This window comes from Pogona vitticeps, chromosome 10 (assembly GCF_051106095.1).
Source record: "Pogona vitticeps strain Pit_001003342236 chromosome 10, PviZW2.1, whole genome shotgun sequence".
NCBI lineage: Eukaryota > Metazoa > Chordata > Lepidosauria > Squamata > Agamidae > Pogona > Pogona vitticeps.
This window is the reverse complement of record NC_135792.1, coordinates 5173766-5200641: the sequence shown is the minus strand read 5'-3', so window position 1 is coordinate 5200641 and position 26876 is coordinate 5173766. Positions and strand designations below refer to the sequence as shown.

At 43.1% G+C, this 26876-nt stretch overlaps 1 protein-coding gene across 6 annotated transcripts in view; it reads right to left on the bottom strand.

The window, feature by feature from the left end:
- Nucleotides 1-19352, bottom strand: part of CHD9 (chromodomain helicase DNA binding protein 9) — a 71257-nt gene extending 51905 nt beyond the window's left edge. For 4 of the 6 annotated variants that reach the window (XM_072980463.2, XM_072980465.2, XM_072980464.2 and 1 more), the window contains exons 1-4: nucleotides 19216-19352; nucleotides 9081-9180; nucleotides 7409-7507; nucleotides 1867-3459 (exon numbers count right to left, since the gene is read on the bottom strand). In XM_072980463.2, the coding sequence (XP_072836564.2) occupies nucleotides 1867-3300 (1434 nt within the window). In that variant the 5' untranslated portion in view covers nucleotides 3301-3459; nucleotides 7409-7507; nucleotides 9081-9180; nucleotides 19216-19352. Of the gene's footprint in view, nucleotides 1-1866; nucleotides 3460-7408; nucleotides 7508-9080; nucleotides 9181-17270; nucleotides 17369-19215 lie in introns of those variants that run through there. The other 2 variants (XM_078380454.1, XM_072980467.2) reach the window with 2 other exon arrangements.
- Nucleotides 19353-26876: the final 7524 nt, after the last annotated feature.

The following is a 26876-nucleotide window of genomic DNA, read 5'->3' as shown; positions in this document are numbered from 1 at the left end:
TTAATGTACCAGTCAATAAACTTTAGTTATTTTGTTTGAAATCCATTCCGGCCTGAGGATACTTGTTGCAGGGAATGGTTGGTGGCAGACTACCAGAAGAGTAACAGTGGAGTGACGTAGCGACCTTCCTTTGTGAGGTAGAAGGAGGCCGTTACAAAAAACTCTGCTTTCTGTTTCTTCGTTTCCTGGCAGAGTGCTAGCAGCCTCTGCAATAGAGCACACCAAGTAACAGCTAAGATCATATTTCAGTTCAGGCTGCCATACAAATCCAGGACAGAGAGGCTTTTTGCTAACCAAGAAGAGACAACAACCATCAGAGAGTACACTGGGATTTTAAAAGTACTGCAGTAATAACAAGGCATATCACAGTTTTTGCAGTCTAGTCACTATGCAACGACCAAACTGCGTACTACACGGCTTGTAAGGTGTCCTTGTACCAGGAAATTTTGGAAAAAACTAATATAGAGATGAGTATCTTTTTATTTTTAGTATGCCACATTAATGGGAATGTAAGACTTAATTTGTTCTTGGTGAAATTAAAGTAATATATTTTAAAAAAGCAACAATACATGGTGCCATGGAATAATTCTATGATTCAATAAACAAACTGTCACTGATCTTCTTACGTATTTAATAAATGTTGCATATCTTTCCTCCAATAATATACTAAACTACACTGCTGGTATTTCAGGCACAGCTTATTAAAAACTGGGGGCTTTTTTGAAACTTGCATCTGCATCTGTAACTTTTTATATACTGCTAGTGATTTCTGAATTTCCAGAGTCTCCTGTTAACTATTACAGCACCTATCAATCTGCTGCATAAGTTTTTATTTGTACAGTATGTATAGGGATACCACTTTACAATGCTCAGATGGCACTACATATCTGGAAACATTATCCTGTGCAATGGTTCATCAAACTTCTATAATATACCGACAAACAATTTTTAGACTAGTAGCTCTGACTGTAAAATTTCAAGCATTGGCAATGTTACTGTTTTTGCATGTGACACATACAACGAAATTGACATACATGGGGCACTTTGCTCTATCTTTACAGAAAAATGAGAAGCAATTTTATTTCCTGCATGCAAGATTCAGTTCTTGGCAGATACCTCTACAAAGAGCAAGCTCTGCAACCTAGACCTCTGAAGTAGGCAGTCACCTTGTCACAAATGACAAGTAAGAGTTACCTCCAGGGAAGCTTTGGCAGAGAGTATATTCTAAGGCCTTGTGGCTCATGCCTTGTAGTAAATGTCTACAAACTAAGGGAGCTTTGTAATAGTGGCATAGAGGTTTCATAATGTCCTTTCCCCATTAAAATGACAGTTGTGTATCTAATCAAACAGATGAAGTGAAAATACACATTGAAGGTTTGTAAAATACAGAAGGAGCACGGTATCCCCGCAGATGCTGAGAAATACAGGAGTATCAAACGCTATATATTGCATGGTTTCTGACTCACTCTAGTGCCAAGTTCTGATAAATACACCGTAGAAACACATATAAATAGATATAGCTCTGGGGTTATTATTATTATTTTCAGCCAGCAGACAAGTGAACCAACGGATATTGATCTTGCAGATGGGGGGGGGATCCTACTGTACTGCAAAACTATATACTTTCTAAGATGGGCAAAAGTGTGTAAAATGTATTTACAGTTTAGATTTACAATGCTATACAGTATTTAATTCACTACAAACAGCTAATTTACCAAAATTTAATTGGTACAATTCTACATTCTCACACACACTTAGAGGCAGGGAGGGCTTCTCATTGAGGAAAGCCAGTTTTGCTTGATGGACCAATTGCTTCTTACTCACAGCACACTAAATAGCAAAATTGTAACATAGAGAATCACTTACCTGTCCTTGAGCATTTATACGCTTTCGCTCTTGCAGATGATGAGTAGAACTGGAAGGATACCAGGGATGACTGCAGTTTTGAGACTGAGTCTGAGCATGATGTGAAGGCTGTGTTATTTGTGAAACAACACGGTGCTCTAGGTGATGTTCTAACTCGTTGCTTGAGCTATCCTGAACAAATGCAGTTTCGTCAAACTGTGGAAGAAGATCTTCCTGAAGTAGAGTTTCTGGATCAAGTTCTGTAAATGATTCAGCTTGAGACTCGACTTGATGAAGCAAGTTCTCATCCAAAGACGAAAAACCGTTACCTTCTATAGGATCACTAAAATGGCTCAGCTGAGGACCAGAGCCAGCTGGGGTAGAAAAATTAATGTTCACCACAGATAGTTTTGAACTACTGAAGTTGCCCTGAGGATGTGCTGGATGCAACACATGGAAATTATCTGAATTCAATGATGCACTTGAATTAAGAATGTTATCTGTATTTTCTTGTTTGGTCCCTCTTCGGGATGAAAAGGCATCACTCCCAGGAAAGTCAGAGAGCGCATGTGTTTGCTGAGTAACAGAAAGAGCCGTAGAAGACTGTAGAAGGCTGTTGGGAGAGATGTGGTTACTGGAGTAGGAAAAGGGAGGTGAAAATTGGGTATTAACAACAGAGCTTGGTGTTATAGTAGGAGAGTGTGCATCAAAGTTCCCTTCTTGATTCTCACAGAAGTGAGGTGAGTCAGCTGAATTCTGAGAAAATGACCGAACAGAGATAGACTCTTGTGAGCTTGATAGATTAGCAGCTTGAGGTGGATGGGGGACATTAGTTCTATGTGGTATAGAAGCATTAACTTCCATGAAGTTTTCTGTCTGATTGTGACTGTCCTCTTCTGTATTGATGCCATTTCTGCTTTGCTGGGATGGTAGTGAGGTACACGGACGGTGCTGTTCGCTGGCCTGATATAAGGCAAAATCGTGATGTGCTACAAAACCTTTATTTTGCTGCATAGACTGTGAATGTCCTTGGTGAAAGGGGGACCCGTTCTGATTAGAAACACTGCTGGAGGTTTGGTGTCCCCACATCGGGCTTCCATCTGCCACATCAGGAAACAACCCATTGGTTTGGCTTTGGGGGTGAATAGGTGAGCAATTAAACTCAGAGTGTGGTGACAAAACATGTTCAGATGAACTGCTGAAGGACTGACTTACTTGAAGTTTCAGTGAATCATACTGATTCAGTTGTTCAAAGTCATTCATCTTTTGCCGAGTCTGTGTTTCCTGCACATGGTTTAATGAGTCGATGTGTAAAGGCTCAAACTCTGCACCCAAGTTCAATTCATCAACAAGTGAAACAGGTCCAGTTTGCACAAAGGCATCATCTGACAAGCCTTCTAAGGTATCACTAAAGAGGGTAGCATCATCAAAGAAGTCCATCATAGGATCTGTCATCTTGATATACCTGTGCTACCTTGACGCTATTCCAAGTGGAGTTAGTTGCCTCTTAGTAGTACACAATAACAGATAATTTGCAGTGACCAACACCTTAGCTAAGCCATGCCGAAGTCCATTAGAATTTTTGCAGAAATGTCTTGAAGTGTTTAAAATAGCCTTTAAAAAGATGGGGGAAAAGAAATTATGATATTAATGACGCCAGTATGGATTTTGTTTTAATCAACCCACAATACATATCACACTTCTCTCATTGGACATGTGACACTTAAAAATAGAAAAAATGCAGGGTGGATTGATTTCATATGAGATTATTTTAATAAATGTCTTGTTTGTGTTTGCATATGCATCCATGTATATGCATGTACACACCTTTTTAATATTCAGGAACACAGTCGGCCATTTTTGAACATGCAGTCCTTAGGCCTTTAACACTATACAATTTGTAGGAGTTTAGAAAAGAAACTGGGTAATTAAGAGTCTGTGTTTGGCAATCCACATATCTCATATATGAAGATTAATCAAGACGATGTATCATACTACTTAATCTGAAGACTATGAATTCAGAACTTCCCAGAAAGAACAGCCCGTAGCTAAGGAGCAAAACTGTGTTCCTTCACACCATGGGAAAAGACATGTCTATTCTCTATGGTTGGAAATAAATAAATATTCAGCATATGCATCTTAATAAAGGGTATGTTCCATAGTGTCACATTTATACTATAAGACTTCAGATTTCACCTTGGTTCATATTCCATACAGAAAAACAGCCAATTCACGTGATACAACTAGCCAAGGGTATGCAGGAACATTGACTTGAAAGAAACAATCGGTATGCTGGTACACACTGCTTGATCACACCTACTTGCAGCAGGAATAACCAAAGCAACTAGGGAGCTTTGTTACATTATTAGTATACTGATTGTGTTATCAGGCACTGAAAAGTTTCCCATGCCAGGGGTTTGTTCTCTCCCTAGAGAAATAATTCAGGGTTTGTTCTCGACTTCCTTGTCTACTAAAAGGCAACAACCGGAGAAGTTAACACAACAGGGCATAGTGACACAACAGGCCAGCCATGGAGGAAAGAACCATGGTTTTAGTTGTTTCCACTGTGAGAGCAATTAAATAGAGAGCACCATAAAAATGGCAGCTCAATGGACAAGCCGAGTATCCCACAGATCTTTGGGTTGTCCCGTCATGGAAAATATATTTCACATTTCTTTATTATACATTATGGTTATACCAACATTTGAGCCCATGTTATATATCGAAGGCAACATTGGGCTAGGCCTCAGGAGGCCTGGGTTCAATCGCTGCTTGGCTGTGGAAATTCACTTCGGAGGTAGGACTGGTAAAACCATTCCTTAAATATTTCATCTCACTCAAAAACCCTGCTAGGAGCTTTGTGAAGTTATGCTGAATCCCCATAACCCAAGTCAAGCTCCCTCACTACTTTTTCCCAGCTGTTAATAAAGGCAGATTGAGCTATAAGTTCAAAAATCCAAGGAATACAGCTTCGAGGTGATGGCGGAGATATTTGTCACCTTAACCACCTCCTCTTTTACTGCTTAATGCAAAGCCCAGCAATGAGCTAGGCTTTCAACATGGAAACAAAGATAAATTATACCACCATCTCAGCCCAAAATAGCTTAGAGATAGGAAGAGGGTGCTCTGAGGGCTTTGCAAGCACATAACTTTTATGGCTGCATTGAACTTTCCTCTAACATAGAAATCACACGCAGAACATAACAATCTGTTCACCAAATGGGAAAAAGGCAAACCCATCTGAAGACACTCCACATTTTAAAGACTCTCTCTATACTACACATGAGGGCAACTTCTGCAGCATAAATTTTCTTAAGAAATCACAGATGGTCTGTCAGATATTTTTGTACAGAAAGTCCCATAATCTCTCACCACTGGCTATGTCTAGATCCAAAGCCAAAACCTTTGAATCAAATCATAGAATAATGAAGTCAGAAGGGGCCTGTAAGGTCACTGAGTCCAACCCCCTGATCAATGCAGGAATCCAAATCAAAGCTTATATGCCAGATCTAAATTTCTCTTGAATGCCTCCATGCTGGAGCACTCACCACCTCTCAAGGTAACTGGTTTCCCTGCTGTACTGCTCTAACAGTTAGGAAGTTTTCCCCTGATGTTCAACTGAAATCTGGCTTCCTGTAACTGAAGTCCATTGTTGCGTGTCCTGTATTCTGGGATGATTGAGAACAGATCCTGCCCCTCCTCTGTATGACAGCCTTTCAGGTATTTGAAAAGTGCTGTAATATGTCTCCTCAGTCTTCTTTTCTCAAGGTTAAACATGCTGCAGATGATTTAATGGGCAACATCAGAGGCTTATATAAAATTTAGAAATACACATGCCCATCCCTGGAATAAAGTGCCATCCTTCCATTCAAGCAAGTATAAAATATTTGTTTCTATGACTTTAGTGCTACCAACAGACCAGAAAACAAAACAAAGAACAATAAAAAAAATTAAGTCTACCATTTTTACAGACTGCACCACAAATCTTAATAATATGAAGCATCTCTGTACCTATCCATCTCTAAGTTGGCAAGCTTCATCACTTCAGAATGTGCTGCAATGACTGTACTTTCTGACAAAAAAGCAAAAGAGGGATTGGCTGATGATGCTATCCAGTAACAGTCAGTTGGAAGGTAAAAGTTTTGGATTTCTGAAGTATGATTCTGACTAATTTCTGAATAAAGTTGAGGAGCCTCTAAAGCAATTAGAACTGAAGTGGGCCTTTTTCAAAATTATGAAACCAAAAATACTGTGATCTGTTGGTGCATGGAACTAATACTATGTGTACCTACCTACCATAACTAGAAAACAGCAGAATTCCTGCTTGTAAGAACAAAATAGAACAAAATTTATAATAACATTTACATTGTGCTAACAATTAAATAAATGTTATCGCTAGTTCTCTGTAAAACTGTGGAGAATATTAAATTCCCAAGTTGTAAGTATTTATACAAAAGGTCCAGACTGGAAATACCACTCAAAAGATTAAATCATGTCCAACAAACTAATCCATAAAATCCAACTTAGTGAAAGAAATATCAGTGTCATCTACTCTAATACCCACACCCAGAATTTCAAGTTACTTAACATTTCAGCCTATAAAAATACAAGTTATAATCCTGGACATCTTTCCTGGGATTTCAAATGTAAATTACTTTCAAGTAAGTAGTAACACAAAGGAAGCTTAAGCTAAATTAAACTTTCACTGAATCAACGGCATTTCCTTCAGCTGAAATGCCAGTGAACTGCAGGTGAAATCTGTGAAATTGCAATGGAGTTGCCATTCTTTCCCACTGCAGCTCTCATGTGCCTTTTCTGTACCCCACGAGATCTCCCAGAATGGATTCTGATGCTATGTAAACAGTTGCATTCACAAGAAGAAATGTATTTGTCTTTATGGGCAAAATACCCCACCCAAGCATGTTCATGAAGTTCCTCACAGTAATATGAAAATAAGGGAAAGGAGGCTATTTATGAGGACGTCCTCAAGATCATCAGATAATTTTAAAAAGAGGTAACAGTGATCATGGTTGCTTTACATGCACATTCCCAAAATATATAAATATTGGGAAAACTTGATTTTGATTTTAAAGAAACTTTAGCTGGTTTTTGAAAGATATATCTTTGTTCACAAATGCTACAGGTTTACTACACCTTCGGGTCTGAATACTACCAAAAATGAGTAATATGAGATAACATTCATATCTGTCACTGCAAAGGGTGAAAATTAAAAGCAAGCCTCTTCATCCACTTTGTCTTGAAATCTTTCATGACCTAAGCCTCACAATGGAACCAGACACAAAATGAACCACTAATTCAGCAAAGCTAAAAACGTCACTTCCTTGAAGAAGTGTCAAGGGGTCAGGAACACAAATTAACTTATACATTTAAAAATCAATAATATATAACAAAAAATTGTAATCAGAATCCATCCAAATTCAACTGATAAAGTTATAAAGCAGATCCATAATTAAATTAGAAGTTAAACTTAAAGCTTAGCACACAGATAAGATAAATGAGATCATATTTCATCTAATGAATAGCTAATGCAAACAAAAGATACCTTCATCCATTAATAGGTAGGACATCTCTGCCACAACTGTTTTGTGCAATCCTGGGAAAATATTTGGTTGTTGATAGACAGTCCATAAGGATCACAAATCTGTAACACAAATTAGAGTATTAGAAGTAAACCACTAGTTCTCAAAATAATTGCTTAATGCACAATATTTCCTTCCATTGCTTTCAAGTATCACGACTCTGCTCAGGAATGCTATATAAAATATGTCACTCCCCATGCACAAGGCATGGATGCCCAAACTTGACACTTCACATTCCTGCAAGTATAAACGATACTTGACAGTGAACTGACACTCTGATCCAGAATACTTATACAGTACTAATGTAGCATCACATTTTCTCATAAAGTGGTACACACTATACTTCAATCTGATTCAAAGCACAGGTGCTGTCAACACAAGCCATAAATAACTTTCAAAAATACCTAATGCAAATTTTAGCTAAGGAAGGCAACCATCGGTCCGTACAAAATCCATACATGAATACTGTAGTCTGGTGTAGATTTGACCACAATTTAACTTTAAACATGTCAGAAGTTCACGAGACTGAGTGAGCTGCTTGGGTTTGTACTTATTTTCTTCCTCACTTGTGGGTTTTAAAATCAGGATGTGAAAATGATTTCCAGATCCTGGTTGAGAATAACAATGAATAACATTAATCTCAGCATAATGATAATAGTACATCATAGTTAATGGTGAAAAGAGGTGGGGACAACTGAAAATACAAGAAAGAAATAGCAGAAAACAGAGAAGCCAACAACATTCTAAAGCCATATGCACCAGCAGTCTATTTCCAATGATCTTTTTCAGTGTTTTCAAAACTTTTCTCATTTTGATTCTGAACAGATTGGGTTGAATGCAAACATGCCTTGTGTTCACCCATGCACGGTTTCTACTAATCCGCCACCAGTTTTAAGGAATCCCCTCTTCAGACTTCTCCTACTTCCAGTGATATTCTGACATGACCCTATAGCCTCAAGAGCAGATTTCCAGGGTTGCTGATGGCTGCCAATGGGGAGGAGATGGTTTGAAAGCCCCACCAGAAGTGCAGAGCACCACTGGCACCACTCTAAGGATCTAATCTAAGCACCACAATCTACTCTTCCTTTTAAGCTTCATTTCTACAGAAGAAACAATCTTTAATAACCTACAGGACCCTGTACAGCAGGAAAAGGCCCTCCAGATTGTTACGTTTCTGTTACCCCACAGATCATGTTGAGAAATAAGATGTGCCTTAGGGCTCCTTTCTATCAACAACTAAGGCCAGCTATTTTCAGCAAAAAGGTTCATATATGGAGCTTACATGCATACATATGTGGGGAAAGTATCTTTAAGTGTTTCTTGTGAACAGTTATAAGCATCTGCCCACCTCCTGCAACACTCAGCTCCCCTTGAAACACTATGTGGCTACCTGCTTACAGAGAGACAATGTGACAAGCAATTGTCATTCAGTAATAAACAATATTGTAGACATAGCATATGCTATTCCACATTATAGGCCTTAAAATATGCATTAACTGCCATTTCACAAGTCATCTAGGCAATTAAGACACTGTTGGTCAACTATTACAAAACAAGAGTGGTTTGAAAAACATATTCTGCTTTCAGAACAATTATCTAACCCCCCAAAAAACCAAACCAAAACAAAAATCTTACCATCTGGTGAAAAAAATTAGATGCTTTATGTGCACTGCACTCTGTCACTTTGCTGTCGATCAAAATATTTCCTCACAGCAATACTGTCAGCACAGCAGAACTGAGAAGAAAAGTGAAAGAAAAAAATGCATATATTAAGCTAAAATTGAGTCATCATATGATCAGCCTCTAACATAAGAAAAGTTAATGGATATTGAGAATTTTGTAGACTTTTGTAACAGATTTGTTTTCATTGCACCTGCCAAAATATAATATATGCTGAACACATAAAATACTAAACAGATAATTTTTCATCTATGCTTAGTATTATCTATGCATGAATACCTCGATTTTGTACCTGACATATATAGTAACACAAACTACATATACATACACAGAAGAAAGACTAACATAAGCTTATATACAATGACCATCTCTAAGCTAAATATGAGACCCAGCATGGTACGGTGGATAAAGTGTTGGACTACGACTCAGATGCCTTGGGTTCAAAAATCCCTGCTCAGCCATGGAAACTCAACATGGAATGGAAACCCTAAACCACTCCTTGAACATCTCACATATCCTGAAATCTCTGCTGCGACCACAACCCAGAAGCAACTTGACATCATGTAACAGTAAGTAATACTAAATACAGAAAAGGGAAGTTCTTCACATTACATACAGTTCATATGTGAAATTTACTATAAAACATAGTGATGTCACCAATTTGGACTGCTATAGAAAGGTTTTAAACACACTAATAGAGAAGATGACTCCCGATGGTGGTGCATAAATGCAAATAAACAATAAAAGAAGTTGATCTCCCAGTATTAACCTGCCAAGATTAATCACTGAACATAGAAAGAGCACCAAATGTTGATTATTAGAGGCTCTGTACCCCTGTTCTGAAGCTTCCACAGGGAAAAGATTGCTCTGGGCAGCTTCAAAACCTGAAAGGTGATAGAAAGCTTTCAATTAATTTAAATTCACTATTGCCAGAACTGGATACAGTTTGCACAGCATAACTTCATGCCAACAGGATTTTGCCCATTGTCTTGTCTGCTATTGCATAGAATACTGTGCCTTACGTTTACAGAGTTACGTTTGAAAGGCCTGCAACATTGCCTAGGTATGGTGCTCAATAATGTGTTGACCCATCTTTCTCCCTTTCTTTTCCCACACTGTAACTAAAAGTTTTCATACTAACATTTCTAAAGATTGCCAAGAGCCTGATGGCTTTTAACAAGAAGCTATCTAAATAAGAGGAGAGAATTGCAGTCTTCAGGCAACATTTTAAGGTAACACACCCTACACCTTTTCAAACTCTTGCTCTATCATGACATCACTATTTTCTCAGACTGGCAGCATATCTCCAAGATCTGACAGCTGTGTATCCTAGCCCTCATGCTAAACATCCTTCAGCTGTGAAGATGCCAAGAATGTAACTTGGCATTCTGCAGGTTAAATATGGGTTCTCCCTCTACATCACAATCGAACTACCAGTCAGATTATTTTGTACCCCTGACCTCTTACAGACTGCTATCCACAAATCAAATGCACACTTAATTTATCCTAATAGACACTGTCAGAATAAAAAACAAAATACTCTTCTGTTTCTTCCACTCTGGCTTCCTGAACAACAGAGAAAATACCAACATATGAACATTTGCTTTGGAAAGAACATTTAGCCCCTCAATAAAGGGCTAAAATGCATCATTAGGGATTTTAACAACAAAAGGCAGATTACTTAACCCTATTTCACAGCCTCTACCATTCCAGCCAAGAAATCTGCTAATGTTCTTTAAACTTCACTTCAACAACTCTTCTGGTCTACTATTATACAAATCTTCAGAGAAAGACAGCTTGCAAACCCCAATGCATGATAGCTTTAAGTAGTGATTTCATTTCATTTAACTGTCCTATAATGATCCCTCAAAATGCATGCTGAGAGTCACACAAATGTTCTATTCTGCCTGCTACTTTGATGACTTTTAGGGAGCACTAATGCTCAGTTTACCAAAGACAGGATATGACCTCTGCATATAGGTGAGACTGAGGCACGTAGGACTCTTCCCTCTATGCCGCGTGTTAGTTTCTCAGTGATGGCTACTTCTGAAATAACTACCCCCAATAGGGCAGCATTAATATGCTGACACAAAATCATGGGTTTACTTTTCCAGTTATATAGGATACAAGGGCCCAAATATATATTATATCCAAATACATGTTTAAAAGTCGATTCTGAAATGAATTTGTCTACCACATTGTTCACAATTAACTTTTAAACAATGTTTGTTCTTCAAGAGGTATATCAACCTTACATGCAAATTTAACTGCATGAAAAGTTAAACGAGACACTGATTAATATACTAAACCAAAGATTGAATGCTAGATAGAAATTGTCAACATTTCAAAATGTTTTGATCCACTGAGAATCTCTCCAAATACCCATGAAAGTGCCTATTAGAATATATGCTAGAATTACTACATCACAACAAAAATTAGGCCTCTCTCTTGGAAAAACCAAGAGGAAATTTTAAAGAGCTGACTCTGTGATACCACAAAAAAAAAGTCAGAATCCTCATATTCAAAGTTGTGTCACTTGAGAAAGATGGCTTTTGGGACGAAAACAGAAAGTGATCCAATTTCCAGCAGCGTAACATGACTGCCATGTGATCAAATCCAAAGTCTGAAAGAACAGATGTGATTTCTTATGGGCTGTTACAAAAATAGAGATATATTAGAACAAATAGAAGTATTTCACAACAAACAGAGAAAGGAAAAACTATGAAAAAAATGTTTATTCAGAGAAGTACAGACTTTTGTGCTAGTTAACAAAACATTTTTTATAATAATTCATTCTTCAAAGAGCATATCCACAAAACTATGATTCCAAACCCCAGAGAAGTTTAATGAGAGTTGCTTCTGCATAATGTGCTTAGGGTAGCACTATAAGACAGTGGGTAAAATGATGATATACACATAAATTATATGTTAGAGTCAAAATCCTATTCAATGCTGGCAGAGCAAAAAGCCCGGCCAGCATCATTATGCAGACAACTGCTACAGCCATAGCACAAGCCATGATCCCCATTACAGGAATTCAATTTCCACTTGTGCAACAGAATGTTGGATGTTTCCTTGTGGGTACATAAACACAACAAATGTTAAACCACTTGCACTTCAAATTCAAGGCGTATCTCAACAACCAACAAATCAGAAATTAAAATTACACATATTTTTAAACTATATATAGCTGAGTAATACTTGATCAGGGCCCTTCAGAGACATTCATGTAGTAGAATGCATTTTCATCTAGATTTTCCAGGTTCCAATCACCAACCAAAAGGTGTAAGACAGAGCAAGGACAAATGTTAAAATGCTGTAAATAAATTAATAAAGAGTTGCTAGGCAGAAATTCAATTAGCTCAAGAAGTACTGAAACTACTCAAGTAATGGACTTTCCAGAAGGAATTGTTTAAGTATGCTCCTTAAAAACAGAATGAAGTTAAAAAAAAAAAAACAATGCTTGAGACTGAACATAGGTGAATCACAGGAATACAGCAGTACCTGTATTAAGCCTTTTCTCTCCTCATTCTTCAGTTTATGTGTGACTCCTACAGAATGCCAACAATCTTAATGTCATACTTAAGACTCCCAGAACTTGTGCTGGTACCTGCATTATATCCCTTTCTCTACTTTGTCCTCCACTAATTCTCATCAGTTTACAAGAGCTGACTAAGCAGGACTGTTGAGGACAGGTCATTTTGGAGATCACTCAGTAACAACAATAATTCTCATCTATTAAGAAGCTTGATTAGTTTCTTAGAAACAACAAGGACCTTGACATCAATAGCAGTTATTATACATGCCCCTATGAATTCAAAGCAGCAGCTTTGTTTACATGTCAGTGTCAGTAAACAGAAGAAGCAAAAGGAAGTGGTAGGTTGGACTATACATCATATTGTTCAGCTTATTGAAGCTAGTAAGTTCTTCTATTCTTTGAAATTTGCTGAAATTCTCTATATATAATTCCTTCTAACAGTCAATTTGGGTGGCGGAATTATATCAGTATGGAAGAAACCACAACCACTCCAAGAGGAGTGATTTTTCAGATGACTCCACAGGTACAAATGTTAACCACCTAAAGCTATCTGATGAGACTTACAAGATTCCAGAACTTAATGAATGTTAATGGTAGTTTATTTTTAAGATTTCTATCCTGCCTTTCAATCAAATGATCCTCAAGGTATTTTACAAGGAACAGGTACTGATGATATGCCTTTCGTAACTCTCTCTTTCTCACACATAAACACAATCCAGCAACCCTCAGTCCTCCTACAACAAGGATGCAAGGGAAGGCATCATATACTAAAAGTTGCCTTTCCCATCTGCAGTTCTGGAGCAATTGGAAAATGTGTCTATGACTACCAAATTGAACAGTTTTAATATGCCCGACCTGTTTAAACAGAATAAAGCTGTCCACTGGCTCCTTGTCAAGAGAACTATATATTACTTGCAAAACTAGAGGAAACATATAAAGTACAATAAAGATCAGTAAGCCATTCCACTGACTGGAGGTTGAACCTCCAGGTTTATAGTAATCAATAAATGCAGAAATATATTCAGTTCTAGATACCCAGCATGGTGTAGCCAACAGAATTGCAGACTACGTCAGGACATATGAGTTCAAATCTCCAGTAGATATGAACTCAGAAACTTATGGGTCGGGGTGGCACTAGTAAAACCACTTCTTAAATATCTCAGTTTGAAGGGTAGCTAATAGTCAATTCTGTCTTGACAATATTTAACAGGCACACATCCAATTCTGGCATTACAGATTAGGAAGGATATTGATACTGATATTGACATGCTGGCACATGGCCAGAGGACAGCAACCAGGAGGGTTAAAGGTCTGGAAACCAAGCCCTATGAGGAATGACTGTGGAAGCTGGTCACGTTTCACCCGGGGAAGAGAAGACTGAGAGGCGATATAATAGCCACCTTAAAATACTCAGAGGGCTGTTATGTAGAAGATGGAGCATGTTTGCTTTCTGTAACTTCTAAGAACAGGGCCTGAATTAAAGATTCTAATTGTGAGCAAGAGATTTTGCCTAAACATAAAAAACTTAATGATAGCAAGAACTATTTGACAGTGGAATGGACTGTCTTGAAAAGTAGTAGACTCTCCATTGGAGGTACTTTAAGCAGGTTAAATGGTCATCTGTCAGGTATGCTTTAGATGTGGATTTCCCGCTTCAGCAGGTGATTGGACTTGATGACTCTTGGAATCCCTTCCAGGATTGTATACCCCTTTCTTGATTATCTTATTTTGTCTGGAGTGGACACAAAGTATTACTTAAGCACAATGACACTAGAAGTCGAGATTTCACTCTACAGAGAGTTCTTATTTTTACCTCTCCAAAAGGGGGGAAAGACACGGGTTTAAGGAAGCAAGTCAGACAAAATGTGCAGCAAATAAGTCTACCACAGAGAGCTGCTGAGATACAGAGTATCAGCTGAAGAAAGAAATTGGGAGTGCAATAGGGTTAGCTAAGAAAGTTGTGTTAACAGGCTCCCATCCCCGTATAATAGATATATGTTTTAGAGGGAATGAAATAACAATAAAAAAGAACACCTTCCCCACACTGTAATGCCCTACTCCTACATTAAAAAAATTATACAACGTTCAAATCTGATTGGCAACAAAAAATGTCCTCTTCCCCTCCCACAAGTACACACCATATTCTAAGGATCAATAAACTGGAACACTAGTTCTTGTAGAATGTAAATGCACTGCACAATTTGTTGGGCTCTGTGCCTATCCCTTTCAATGCTAAAAAACAAAAACAAAACAAAACACTATGCTGCACCACAGCTGGCTGGATAGCCCAGAGGTTTAGGTATCTGGTTGCAGAGCCAGAAACTGGGATTTCAAATCCCCATTATGCATCTCAGAAGAGCCAGCCTGAGCAGCCCTGGGCAAGCTGCCTGGCCCAGGGTGACCCAGAAGAATGGTAAACCACTTCTGAGTATTCTCTACCTTGAAAGCCCCGGAAAGGACTGACTAAGTCGGATGGCACACAATACATACATACATATTGAACCATGTCCAAACTGCCAAGAGTAATTGGATATTTTAAAGACTGCTAAGTATTAACATCAGCAAACTAGCTGCACAGTTAGCTTTGCAACTAATTACATAATCAGATACACAGACTACCCGTGAGTACTTCACTGTGAACCTCCACCATATAACTTTAGGTGATGCTAACTACAAGATTTCCACCAGTGTATACTGGAATCCACCACAAACACAATATCAATACAACTGAACAATAGTGTCAAATTAAGTTTAATTTGAAGTTCCGTGAATATTATTTTTCATTCACTAGTAGTATCATAAGACTGACAATCTGTAATGTACAATGTTAATTAAGAAGCACTTCTGTGTTTAACACCAGCACCACCTACAAATGAAGATTCAGAATCATATCAATGCTAACTGAAACAAACATTACACTCCTCCTTTAAGGGAAGTTGTCACATGGGCATAGCTGGTACAGGTATGTTTGTACCATAATTATATTTAAAGGTTACAACTACTACTTTAAGGATATTTACAAGACATAATGTCCGTGCCTGAAAGCATTGATAGAATCATACAAGCTAAGTTGATGAGGAAAAAAACATGAGGCAACAGGTGGGCATAAGCAGCGGCCACAAAGTTATGGCAATAGATAGGAAAGGAACCTGATTGCCTGGAATTTTGATGGCTATACATTTCTAGATGTTCTTAGTGAACTTCTCTAATGCTATCATATTCATATTTTAAGTCACAAAGTGTGGACATACATGAAGTATGTGAAGTGAATTGCAAATAAATATACATTGCAGTTATGGCATACACTAGGCTGCACAACATCCATCTAATTTCATCATGGGTTATCAATTTTCAGACTTCTTTAAACTACAGCTTTCTTCAACAAGGCATGCATTAATTTGCCAATAGAAAAATAATGCAGACACTTTAAAATTCTACTCCAATTTCATTGGTCTGTTAATCCTAAGAAAACCTATCCAATCATGTCCAAACAATTCACAGCAAATATGAATGCCTTCTCAGTTTCAGTCTCTTTTCTCTGACCATATACTCTCTCTTATAAGAGCAACTTTATTACTCCAGAAAAGCAAGAGATGTTCTCATTTTGAAGACATTTTGTACTGTATACACTGACTTAACTTTTTATCTGTTTAAGTGACATTGTGCTGTACCCTAACATGCATTTAAATCCAGGATGCCATATACCATATAAGCAACTACTGTTAAATTTCTATATGTACAAACAATTACGGCCTAATCTTATGGGTTCGCAATCACAACAAAGAAAAGACAATAAAATACAAGTATATAGAAATTAATGCTAAAGCACCAGAGCTCATATTTCTGTTGTACATCTTCTACCACCTTAACTGATCAAGCAACTGTAATACAATTTCTCAAGTCTTAATAAACACAATCTGCTGATCCCACATACCATTTTAGCAGTAATTCTCACAGTCTGTGCAATCTATGGGCCTTCTAACAATATTTGGGACCCACAAATTACTCTTGACTTAACTTCATATAGTTTCTGCTAGTGCTGCTACTGCCACCTGATTTTAACAGGAATCCATTTCTTTTCACTTAACTTATAAACTAAGTGCACCCACTTTTTCCTATTGGCCCGGAAAGGGGTAGTTGGCAGACTGCAGTGTCCATGCAAGACAAGAAGAGTACAGGATAACATCCACCTTTTGAGTGAAATGGAGCTGTGTGTGCATGCTTGGCAGCTGTGCCTCAACGGCATCCTCCTTTGGCTTCAATCCTCCTTTACTCAGGGAAAACCTGGGCTGCAGGTCAGTATGTGCCATACTGCCTATCCTCAGTGTTCCCTTCTTACTCACTGTCCCAAGCTGCATCTCCTGACGTTTTCCCTAGCTGCAGGCAATGAAATGTAGAAGGGTGGTAACAATAGCTGTACAGTGCTGCAAAACCAGACAGATCATTCCCAGGTTTGCCTCCTCATCTGTACTTATGCTGGGTGGGCAGCATAGCAGGCCGGAGTCAGGAAGCATCAATAAAGTAAAGCTATTGCTGGAGATGTTGATTTGGGGTCATTTTTTCTAACTGCTCCTTGGCAAACGTGAGTACAAAGGAAAGCAATGCACCTCAATACATGTCTTCTCCTTAACACTGCCCTGGCTGCATGGTCTCTTGAAAATGGTTTCTGTGTTGCAGTCTCTGTTCTGGGCTCTTGAGGCTACCACTGTAGTGAACAGGAAATATATTTTATGCAGAAAGTATTGACTAATCGCCAAGACAACTGTTGTGTGAATTGCATGCACAACTTTCACATCCGGACACAGAATGTAATGGGATGGGTCAACCCGAGTTAAGGTTTATCACCAGCTCGGCAGGCAGGTAATTACATCACCACCACTACTACTGGCTAAACAATATCTCCAGAAATCCTACAAGGGCCCTCTCTCCAATTCCCACAACTGGGTTTCATGTAACAACTTAGACCTGAAAAAGAAACACCTTCCCACCCAAGATGGAATCAATAATATTACCGGAAACACACCCCCTTTGCCTACTCCCACCTCCCATATCATAATCAAACTTAGATTTCCATTACCTCCCTCTTTTTGATAGAGGAGGGACATCACCTACAAGGTGGTGACAGGAATGGCAACTTCTGCTTACTGTTCCCCTACATGCCACATGAGTGTGGGGTGAGGTGGCGGAAAGACAATCTTAGATCAACAATGAACCAGATACAATCTGTCTCTCTTGTGTAAGGGATCGCCATCAGCGCTCTTTTTATCTCCCCCACCCCACCCAGAAGAGAACAAAATAAGAGTGGGTTGTTCCAACCCATTAGGACCAGTGGCATCTGGCCAATAAAGTGGGTGCATGGCAAAGCAAGGTGGACAAGGTGAGAGAGAACAAGGTGAAGGGAGAGCAGAGAGAATAAGACGAAGAGTGGGGAAAGTAAGGTGGTGAAAGAGAGAACGGGAAAGGATTTTTTGGGGGGGGGAGAAAGAGAGGAAAGTGTCTATGGGAGGTGAAGAAAGGTAGTGAAAGAGGGGAAGAGAAAGAGGGAGGGGAAAGTGTCTGGGGGGGTGAAGGAGAAAGGGGGGAAGCTTTGGGGAAGAAAAAGAGGAGAAAGTATCTATCGGGTGAAGAAAGGTGGTGAAAGAGGGGAAGAGAAAGAGGGAGGGGAAAGTGTGTGGGGGGGTGAAGGAGAAAGGGAGGAAGCTTTGGGGAAGAAAAAGGTGGTGAAAGAGAAAGAGGCGAGCCAAGAAGAAGGTGTGACAAGAGCAGCAGCAGCAGGCGGCGGCCTAAGCTGCACACCTCCTCATCCCTCGTGGGAACGTGAAGCAGCAGCCAAGCCGATCCAAAGCAAGGAAGGGCGCCCAGACTGTGGGCGGGGAGGGTGGGGGGGGGAAGGAAGGCTGGTCCCTGGAGATGGCTGGGGCGAAGAAGGCGGGGGGGGGGTTGTCAGAGGATGGGCGGAAGGGGAAAATATAAGGGCACACGACCCCTCCCGACACAGGGGGCCAGCATGGGCCCGCCTCGGCTTCTCACGTCCTCACTCTCCGCCGCCACCACCCCTCCCCTCCCCTCCCCTCCCCGGCTGGCCGCCCTCCCTCCTTCCCTCTTTCGCGTGTGAGGGAAGGAAGGGGCAGGCCAGGGGTGGGGTGGAGAGCCTGTCGGTCGCCTGAGGCGATTGCCCTGCGCTTGACAGCTCGGCCTGAAGGGAACCCCGCGCGCCAGCGGCGGCGGCGTGGGGACGCGTGGTCAGGGTTGACACGAGTCCGGGCGCGAAGGCTGAACGAGGAGCGGCGGCGGCGGCGGCGGGGGGGGGGAGGTTGAGAAGGAGCCAACCACTCCCCTCTTCCTGAGGGAATCTCTTTCTTCCCCCACCCTCACAGACACACACACGTCTGAACCTTTTCCCCTCACACGTTTCCTCCCCCTCCCCCCTTCCCTCAGGGGGAAAAAAAACCCACCCTCGCCTCATATTTTTTTTCCCGCCCACCGGGGCTTCCTGCCTGAGGGGAGCTGAGGAAGCGGCCAGAGAGGCGCAGCCCGAGCAGCTTGACCTACCGGGGGCGGCGGCGGCGGCGGCTGAGGAGGAAGGGACAAGGAAGGAAGGGAGGGAGGCAGGCAGGCAGGCACGCAGGCCGGCTGGCCAAGGCCCTGCCTCAGGCAGGAGGTGGCGCGGCGGCGGCGGCTGAGGCGGCTGAGGCGGCGGAGGGGGGAAGGGGGCGGGGCGGGGCGCGACGCGGCGTGATTCGCTCCCTGCCCCCGCCCTCCTCCTCTCCCCCTCCCCTCCTCCTCCTCCGCCGCCCTTGCGTAGAAGCCGCGATTGGCGGAACAGGCCACCCAACCCCGCCCTCGCGGTCGCGCGTGCGCGGACGGGTGGTCACGGTGGGAGCGGTGGAAAAATGTGGGAGAGGTGGCATGGGGCGGGGCGATCTCGCACGCACGGGCCCCCCTCCCTCCCTGCCAATCATCAACGGCCAACGACGACCTCAGCCAACCGGGAGAAAGGATATATTTTTAACCTAACTCGTAAGCGGGAGGGAGGGAGGGCGTGGGTTTCGGCACTAGAGGGATGTGAAGGAGAAGGGAGACCCGAGCGAGTCAGCGGGCGGGCGGGCAGAGGGAAGGAGGGAGAGATTTGCATATTTGTCTCCCGCTCGCTGATTGGGCGGCGAAGGAAGGACGGCGGCTTGACCGGCCGCCAGAAGTCCGGGGGCGGGGCGAGGGAAGAAGGGCCGGGGGGCGGGGCTACCTTGGGAGGGCGGGTATAAAAGGAGGCTGAGGCGGCGAGGAGAGACAGTTTAGAGGAGGGGAGTGATAGGAGTGTGTTGTGACTGTTATTCAACTGGTCTCTCACACTGGTGAGAGGCTGAGGCATTAAGGTGTAGGGGTCGGAGGTCTAGGTTTCCAACTCATTTGTTCTGTAACCCTCTCATTGACCTTGGGGGCTTGACATTTTTCACAGTCTGTCCTACCTGGGAGGGAGGGTTGTTGTGAGGGAAAAAAGGCGGGCAAGGGAGGGGGGGTTGTTGTGAGGGAAAAAAGGCGGGCAAGGAATGGTGAGACGCACCACCCTCAGCTCACTGGAGGAGAGGGAAGATTGTTCAAGCAATAATTTGGCCCCAGAGCCAAGCTGGGTAGCAAATACATGGAGGTGGGGAAAATTTCTGTTGTTTCATTCTCCTTTTCCACCAAGGTGCTTGTAGTGGAAGATGTGGCTCTTCCTTCAGTCTTTCATTTGCACTTTGTTTTTCTTTAAATGCTGAATTTAATGGCAAGGTAAAGAAAGACAAGCTATATATTTTATCCTCACAACAGCCTTGTGAGGTAGGAAAGGGGCTGAGTGGCAGTCCTGGCTGCATTAGGGCTTTAGAGGGCTCTGAGTGGTAGGACAAGGCGCAGGGTTGGCATTGACTCGGACTCAACCACCACAGGATGGAGGACTGGTTAAAAAAAAAGGCTCACTGGGAAGAGGATGATGAATGCAGTCTTTCCTGAGGGCTCTTGGAGGTGTTCCAGTTCACCTTGGCAAGCAATTCTGGCATGAGGAAATGGCCATCGACGGCCCCTAAGCATCCCTTCCCACAGCGTGGAGCCCGGCTTGCTCTTTGATTTACAAGCATGTTGTTGAAACCAACGGGACAGCAAATGGATTGGTGATGGTGGATGTGGGGCTGGCAAGACCACCCCCGGCCTGGCGGGTGGGCTCCCCACCTTGAGACAACAGGCATCCACCTTCCCTACACACAGCTTGCCCAATGATTGGGACAGGGGTGATGGATCTGCAGGAGATCCCCTTGACGGAGCAGATGCAGCCATGGCGGGACTCCTATTTAAGGAGAAAGCAGCTCCTTTGGAAGGGGATCTGTGGTGTGGCTTGCAGTTGTTTTGGAGGGGTGTGAGGTGGGGAAAGATCAGTTGAGAGGTACGTTCCTGAAAAGTTTGGGAGAAGGTACAGATGTGAGACCCGGGCACTGGTAACTGGGTACAGCTGATCCTATCGCCTGATGAGGCTGCCCACATCCGGTGTTACCGGGTTTGGGGCTGCAAGGCCTGCAGGTTGGAGAATCAGTGTTGTCTGACGCCAGGCGTGCAAGAACCAGGGTCATCTGCCTCAGGCCCAGCTACCCCCTCTGCCTCTATGGCCCTCAAGGCGTGAGCCACCTGCTGCAACCCACCTATACTCAACTTCCTACACAGCTGAAGATGCCAGCCAGGTGTGCCCGGGACTGTGCCAAGAACTACCACACATACAAGACTGGAGGAGCCACCTGTGACCCAGCCAAGAAAGGGGTCCACACTACCTGCCTTGAGGGACAGGGTCTGCTTGTGTTCAGTATCCCTGTTATGACACTCTCTACCTGGCCTACCTGCACAAGGTGCTGGACTTAATGGAGGAGCAAGGTCTATGCTCTGCTCCTTAGGCTTAATTAGAGAAAAGAGGAGACTGAGGGTGAATTGAGCTCCTCAGCACTCTGTTTATCTTTCCTGTGTTTGGGCCTGTTGGCCCTTTACGTTGAATGTTTGTTGAAAGAAAAGATCACAGTCAAAAGGGGATTGGAGGAAAAGTCCCTCACAGGTTACAAGACATGATGGGGATGTACAACCTCCAGGCTTGAAAGGAAGGTACCTCAAAATACCAAATGCAGAGGAGGGGGATCAGGAGGCAGGGATCTAATTGTCTCATGTGCTCCCAGAGGCATCTGGTGGGGCCACTGTGAGAGACGGAGCCGGACTAGATGGGCCTTCTTCTTACATTCTGCGGCAACTTACCATGTGGTTATGGTGGGGGACAAGGGGGCTCCTCCCAGTGAAAAACTCAGAGCAAGTTTGATTGACTATTGGTAGAGACCAATGGAAGGCTTATTCTGTGGTGGTGGCAATGAAGAAGTCTTTCTTCTGAGTCTCCCCATTGTGCCTGCAGAAAAGCAATCAATGTAGCTGTTTCGGGGGGGGGGGTGTCAGGGGCCTAGTGTAATCCAACCCGCAGTACATGTGAAACCCACTTAACAACCCACTGTGAAGAATTTGTACCACACTTTGTAGATAACTTCACTCAGATCCCCTCTGACTTAAATGCTGGAGTTAATAGAGGTCTTCTAGATGTAACCCCGACTGCTACTTGTCCAGTGCTAATGGGTTCATTTTAGTTTGTGGATGTGGACAGTATACTTGGCGAGATAAAAGCCACCACGTGTGTTCTGGATCTTTGTCTTGCCATGGATTATAAAAACGGGCAGAGGAGAGTCTGACTGAGTAAAGGGAAGGGTGAACATCTCTTTAGAGCAGAGTAAAATTCCACCTTGCCTCAAGAAGGCATTTATAAAGCCTTTTTCTTAAAATAATAATACTTGGAACCTAGGTGTTTGTGTGTTTTGTTCCATCAAGTCGGACTTTGTAGCAACTCTAATAGGGCTTTCAAGTTGAGATATTTAAGGAGTGGTTTAATCAATTCCACTCTTCCAGTTGGTTTCCATGGTTGAGCGGGGATTCCAACCCTGTTCTCCAGAGTCCAGGTTCCATCACTCTTTCCACTATACCACGCCGGGAATCCCAACCTGGAACCTCTAGTATTGGACAAGAGGTCCAGCAGATCCAACAATGACACGCACTACCTGTCCCGTTGCCGAAATAGGTCATCCATCAAGCTGGCTGCCAGAGCAGCCTCACTTTCCCTGCTGGGGAGAGTGGGCTTTCCACCTACCCGAGAGTAAAGGTGAGATTCCTGACCTGCAGCTCAACTGTGGACTAGGCTGGGGGTGTGGATGACGCTCTAGAGGTTACCTGTGTGGACATGGAGCGCTAGAGATCAAAGCAGCAGAACAAGGAGGACCACTGGGAGGCGTTTGAGGCCTAGGAGATGTCAGAGTGCTTGACAGCCAGTTGGGAGATGATGTGTCAGCCGGACCATTGGGAGGAATTTGTCACATCACTGGAGGAATCAGCCCGAGTGTCTCGAGACAGTAAGAGCCAAGGCAACTAGAAAACCAGCATAGGGCACACCACCAGAAGAGGAAGCAACATCCTATATCACCATGAACTGCTGGATAGCTCAGTGGTTTAGGCATCAGGATGCGGAGCCAGAGTCTGGGGTTCGATTCCCCACTGGACCTCCTTGACAGGGGCTAGACTGGATGACCCACAGGGCCCCTTCCAGCTCTGCAATTCTAAGAGTCTTATTCTATAACCACTGCATAAGTGTCCCTGTCCTGGCAAACCGCCTGCCTACCAAACAGCTCCTATCCTTGCTCTTTCATTTATGTTTATCCTTAGGCCTGTGTGGTCCAAAAAGGGTGAGGCATGTCTAAAACATCAAAATTATAGTGCATTTTGCCACATCCTGTGGCCGCCCGGGGATGACACGGTTCTTCTCTCTGTTCTCAACTCCATCCAGTGATTCTGGGGAACCCCCACTTCCTTTCCACTGTAAAGCCTCATCCTGTTTCTGATTACTAAGAAGTACTGTAAGTCCAGCCCAGTTCTTTGGGGGACCCTGCCAACGTGACAGAAAGCTGTTGCAGCAAGAGCTGACAAAGGTGATGTTGGCAGTGGCTGCCTTGTAGGAGAATGTCTCTCTCCCTGCCCAGCCCCATCCAGAGAAATCCCACATAAAAACCCCACATTTTTCCCCCGCTTCCAGTATTGGTAAGATCTGAGAAAAGGAAGCCTGTTCTTAAAGCTCAATCTTGAAGGAGGAGAAGGCAGCTACCAACCTGCCACTGAACCAGCATATTTTCAGCGCAACCAAAATCTGTGCAAGGAAGGACGCTTAAAATAAGCTGCTTCAAACATGAGAAGAAAACGCTCCGCCACTCCACAGAGCCATGTAAACTTGTGTGAGGTCTACTAACTGACTGCATGTTAAAATGGAGACCATATGCTGCAACTGCCAGGAGGCAGACCGTAACTGGGAATTTTCCCAGCAGGGATGTCCAAACCTTATTGCTGTCAAGGGTGTGGGATAGAAAAGATTGTTCTTTAAATCTTGAAACCCACAAGCAAAGGAATCCCCCCCTCCCACCCAAGACCACGGCAAAGTTGTATATGAAATGTGGGATTCCAGTCTCAAGTTGCACCAAAGAAATGCCAGCACCACCAGCAACAGCTGGAGGGATGCGCTTTGCTCATCCCGTTGTATCATAGGTTGGGGATAAGTGCCATCTGACCTATGGTGACCCTAACAGGGATTCTCTGGGGGAAAAAAAACAATAATGCTAGGAAAGGTGGATAGCAGAAGAGGAAGACCAAGTACAAGATAGACTGACTCCTAAAGGAACCCACAAGAGCTGAGTGGGGCAGTCGAGGACAGGAGATGATTGATCCATAGGGTTGCCATAAGTTGAAGGCAATGTGGTGGCACATAACAACAACAGGGGATTCAAAGTATTTGAGACATTCAAGAAGTGGTGTATCTATGGTTTATCACCTCCAAAGTGAGTGTCTATGGCAGAACGGGGGTTTGAATCCATGTTTCCTGAGTTCTAGTCTGACGTCCCATCTGCTACACCACATGGACTCTCATTTTGCATAGTGTGGGAATCCTATAGCCTTTTCCTAACCCAGTGTTGTCTCTATGTTTCAAATTACCCATCCTATCAACGCCAATGATGGTCGGTTGACTGGAGGGGCGATTAGAGTTGCATTCGAAAATGGCCAGAGGGTGTTGGAATAAGCTTGATGTAACCATAGTCTCTCAAGACTGAAGGATGCCTACTACTAAGAAAGATCAGGATGACTGTCCCCAAAGCAGGCTGACTCTGGGAAGGTAATAGGCAATAAATAAGTGGTGTTGCACAATGGCTGACAACACTTCCATCTTCAATGACAGGGACCTTGCTGATTCAGTTTTACAAACCTCACCTTTCACAGACCAAGATCTGCCTAAGACAGTGCTCATATAAACCACGCATGCCCTACAATATGAGTGTTGGATCAGCTTCCAAATGGCTTCCATGGTGTGCCAAAACCTAGCAATGGCATGTAAAAGTCTAAATCAAGGATGGGCATGAACTGGTGTTTCGGTGATTCGTGCTGGTTCGTCCTTTGGACAAACAGGTCTTTGGCGCTTCCCAGCCTCCCTACCTCTAGCAGGTGCCCGCTCAGAGGCAGGGACTGGAGGAGGTGGGGCAGGGAAGCCGGGGCATTGCCTCTGAGCGGGCACTCACCTGGGGAGACGAGGCTGGGAACCACTGAACACACCTGTTCATCTGATAAACAAACTGGCACGAACTGCTGAACCGACTATCCATGCCCATATCTAGTCTAGATAGATGCATCCTGCATGGCCCACGTGCTTTGTAGTATCCTTCCAACTTCTACTCTTGTGTTCAAAAGTCTCTTGGTTTTATGCTGGTAAGGGGGAAAGAAACATTATTATTATATAGTGGCCTTAACGTCTGGTCTCAAGGGTTTCCTCCTGGATGGTTTAATATTGCTTTGGTGTGCAACCACACAGAATCTTTGCATGCAGGCGACTCATGTCCGTGTGCAGGAGCATCTTTGGATTCCTGCAGGAGTGTGAGAAGACGGCAGTTGAGATTCATTTCAAAAACCACCCTGCCAAGGAAGGTTGGACAGGGAGAGAAGAGTTAGCTGCTCTAAACCACAAGCTCCCAGATGTTGTCTTGCTCCTCTGCAGCTTTCCTGGCTTTTAGCACAGCTGTTTGGCCAGCTGTGTTGCTGACGTTCTTCTCCCTAGTTTGCAGGCTGTGCAACCTGGCAGGGCCTTTTGACGATGCTTGCTGTGGGATCCAGGCTTTGCAGTTCCCCTCTGCTTCCCTTTTCCAGTTACCAAGGAGCTGTTTTGCCTCAAGATGGTTCTGAGTTACAGCTGGATTTTATATTTGCAAGAAATGGGGTGGGGGCGAGGACCTAGGATGGGTTTGAAACATGCTGAATCCCTAAATTAGCAGCAGGCAAAACGAGTCCACCCCCAGATGTTTTTGGAAGATCACCTCCATCGGTCTTAGGCAGTCCAAGAACATCATCGGGTGGCTACCTTCCTTCTTTGGAAATCAACCCTGAGTGCTCACTGGAAGGCCAGATCCTGAAGCTGAGGCTCCAATACTTTGGCCACCTCATGAGAAGACTCCGTGGAAATGCCCCTGATGTTGGGAAAGAGTGAAGGCAAGAGGAGAAGGGGACGACAGAGGATGAGATGGTTGGACAGTGTCACCGAAGCGACCAACATGAATTTGACCCAGCTCTGGGAGGCAGTGGAAGACAGGAGGGCCTGGCGTGCTCTGGTCCATGGGGTCATGAAGAGTCGGACATGACTTAAAGACTAAACAACAACAAAATTCATATGTACAGATGCAGAATTAGATAGTTTTTATAATTTAAACAGAATGATCATGCACCCTTCTCAAATGGAGGACACCATGACCAAGTGACTAGTCTAGGTGGTAACTCTGAGATGGCCTGCTTCAGAGTCTTTGATCTCCCCTTTTCATCCTTGCTTTCTTAAACTGGACAGTGATTCCAAAGGAGGGTGGTACTCAGTCACCCATTCAGAAGAGAGGATCCTCCACCATAAATGAGGACTCGTGGCCACTCAAAGCAACCTGTGAAAAACTGCACTTTGTTCTTTCTTAAGTGAGGTCCTGTTTAACCAAAATCACAGCAATGCTAAAAAAAAGGTAAATTTAGTACATCAGGGTATATATAGAGACCCATCATATTCTGAAGGCCCAAAGCAAAGCACACGAAGTGTGCTCCTTATA